Source organism: Hippocampus comes, unplaced genomic scaffold, assembly GCF_001891065.2.
Source record: "Hippocampus comes isolate QL1 unplaced genomic scaffold, H_comes_QL1_v1.1 scaffold104, whole genome shotgun sequence".
Classification (NCBI taxonomy): domain Eukaryota; kingdom Metazoa; phylum Chordata; class Actinopteri; order Syngnathiformes; family Syngnathidae; genus Hippocampus; species Hippocampus comes.
In genome coordinates this window covers 3,458,739-3,461,605 of record NW_017806072.1, presented here as the reverse complement: position 1 = coordinate 3,461,605, position 2,867 = coordinate 3,458,739, and the positions used below count along the sequence as shown (strand labels likewise).

The window sequence follows — 2,867 nt, the reverse complement described above, 5'->3', positions numbered from 1 at the left end:
CGTGAGACGCCGGGCTTGTACCGGTCATGAAAATACAGCATGGTCTGCTCAAGAGCAATACAGTTGATCTTTGCTTTTCCATTCTCACAGTTTTTACTTGAAGAAATTGACATGAAATTTCAAGTGTTTAACACTTTGTACATTTTGAAGTCCAGTCCAACAAGGAAGCATCAGAGGAAAGAATCCAACACATTCCTTCACAACTGTCAGAAAATCACCCAACGCATTTGGGCTCATGCGAGGCACATTGTGAAACAACATATGTGTGCCAGATCGCACACGCACCACACCTTTGAAGTAGTTAAGGTGTGTTCAGAATAACTCTACTCTGCTTATCAGCTACGACCTCAGCTTGAAAGACTCCCGCTGACAATAAAGAGCCACATTCCACCTGACTCAGAAAAGGAAAGGGACTTTCCGGTCCACCCTTCTCCTTTGACTGAGCATGTCTGGCATTTACCGAGAAATGTAGTCGCAGAGAACTTCCCCGGAGTGAACTGTATACTGTTACTTGCAAGGTCATAAGATATGGGCAGTCTCACACTGCAGGCTGGGAAGAACTCTGGAGAATGACACTCAGTTTAGAAAGTGGACCTCTTGAAGCCGAAGACTAATTTGCTTAAATTCATCCGCACCGGTTTAAAAAAATACAGCACCAATCTCACGTATATCCATTCAGTTTTGCCAAGTCGATACTTTATTTACAACGATAAAAGCCAAGGCCTCATCAATTGTGTTGTTTCGAGGTGTCAATATTACTCACACTCTGTACTGTTTAATGTACAAATACTTGCAGAAAATAGAGACACTGGTAACAGGAGAACTATAATTCAACTCCTGTACTTATGTAAAAAAAAAAAAAAAAGACAGAGCCTGAAATGTACTTCAGTACAACAGTGAAGGTACAAATTATTTTTACTGTCAATTATGTGCAATACCTAATTTGATAACTTGGCACAAAAAAAGTCATTATCCAGGTTTAAAAACTTAAACGTAAAAAAGTTAGGAGTAGGAAATACAGCGTCTTCTTTCAGAGAGTAAGAAAAAAAAAATCATCCGAAAAATAAATACTTCAGTAAAGTACAGATATCTGAAAAATCAGTACAGTAACCAAGAACAAAGTAGTTGTACTTCCCACCACTGGTACCGATTTTTGTCACAGAATGAGACATTAAGCAGACAATGCATCGTTAAAAAAAGCAGGAGGAAAAATGAATCTGCACTAAAATGCCTCACCCTTCCTAAAGGCTTTGTGGAAATCAGAAGCATTTTTCCCCCCCTAACAAACATAACCTCTTTAGCGAAAGTAATGAAACGCTTCAGTTTGTCCAAAAAGATGCACGTATATTTATTGAAATAAATACATAAACACATAACGCTTTGAAACAAGCAAATAATTTAAACAAGTGCAGTTTACCAGTAGACACCCTATCCTGGAAACAAATAAATTAACAGACATTCTTTTATAGGCATCTTTTTTTCCCCCCCTCCCTCCCATGAGAGCAAACTTCACTTCTCAGTCCATGTGAGTGGAGTTTGGAAAATCTGTGCTGGACATGCAAGAGTCGTTGTGACATCTCAGTCCAATCCTTCATCTCTGGACCCGGTGACGTCATCGTTCCCTTTTGGTTGGTCCTTGAATGATTATTTCTTGTGTGGGCCACACGCACACATCCTGGGGGGAAACAAGGAGTGGAAAGTTGAGAAACTACTTGAAGGGAATTTAGGCTATGGGATAAAAACGAGTTTTAAGGAGATGGAAAGTTCATTTGTTGAGTTAGTCTGTTGTTTTTACAGTTTTATTATGTATTGCAGTTCCATTCTATTTATATCTACTTTATTCCCACGTGTATTTTTGACTTGTTTGAATTTTGCAACGCTTATACTATTTTGTGTATGACAGTTTTCAATTTGAAGCGCTTTCTCATTTTGTTTCGAGATATTCTTACGAGAACGTGAACTCACCATATTAATCTCACGGGGCCCTCGCCATGTGCCGCTCCTGCTGGCCCGGGGACGCGCCCTCGTTGTCCTGACGGGTCTTGAAATCCTGAATGGCCTTTCGGTTCTGGTAGTCGATGAGGGCCATGGTGATCACCGCATTCCAGCAGTTGTCCTCGCCCGGGCAGCGGAAGTCGATCTCCTTGTCGTCCGTGGTGACGATGGTGAAGTAGACGAACTTGCCGGTGCGCTCCACGCAGTCCACCTTCTTGATGCACTGCAACTTGAGCTCTTTGCCCCGTGTGCGCTTTTGCGTGTCGGCGTACATGTTGAGGCTGTCGGTGGTCAGGACGCAAGTCTTCCTTTTCCAGAACTGGAGCAGGTTGTCGCTCCTCTTCTCCAACTCGCCCTCTTTGAGCACCTGCGAGATCTCGGCCGCGGACATTTTCATTTTTGGGAGAATGTTGTGACGAAAATTGTCTGCGTCAACCTGGGTCAGAGCAGCCCGAGGAAGGTGCCTCTCTTTGGGTTGGAGTAATCCACGGTGGCTATTTGTGAATGAAGCACAACTTGGACGAGCAACTTTATAGCCCGGCCCCGGCCTGCGTTCCGCCCACTTGACGTCAGTTGGTTTTGGAATGTATCAGCAGTTGTCAGTGGGTTGATTCAAGGCAGTGTGTGTGCACGCGTGTGCGTGTGTGGGCGGAGAGGCTCAGAGGCCAGAGGAAGTTCTGAAGGTGGACCAAACCGCCGCACACACCCAACATGTTAATTAATCACCAACCCTCATCCTACTGTGGGGATTAGTCCAAACATGTGCCTTCTCAGCGTGTTGTGACTGTCAAAAGCCATCTTCAACGACAAAGTGGAACTCTTTTCCTGCTATTTCTCTGTTGGATTTGATTTCTAAGAAAGAACCATTACAT

At 43.5% G+C, this 2,867-nt stretch overlaps 1 protein-coding gene across 1 annotated transcript; it reads right to left on the bottom strand.

Moving 5' to 3' along the window:
- Positions 1-666: 666 nt before the first annotated feature.
- On the bottom strand, positions 667-2,517 carry phlda2 (pleckstrin homology-like domain, family A, member 2). The gene is made up of 2 exons (XM_019894315.1): positions 1,966-2,517; positions 667-1,675 (listed from the first exon to the last, which is right to left on the bottom strand). Exon 1 carries the CDS (start codon positions 2,390-2,392, stop codon positions 1,976-1,978), a length of 417 nt encoding a protein of 138 aa, XP_019749874.1. The 5' UTR covers positions 2,393-2,517; the 3' UTR covers positions 667-1,675; positions 1,966-1,975.
- Between the last annotated feature and the right edge of the window lie 350 nt (positions 2,518-2,867).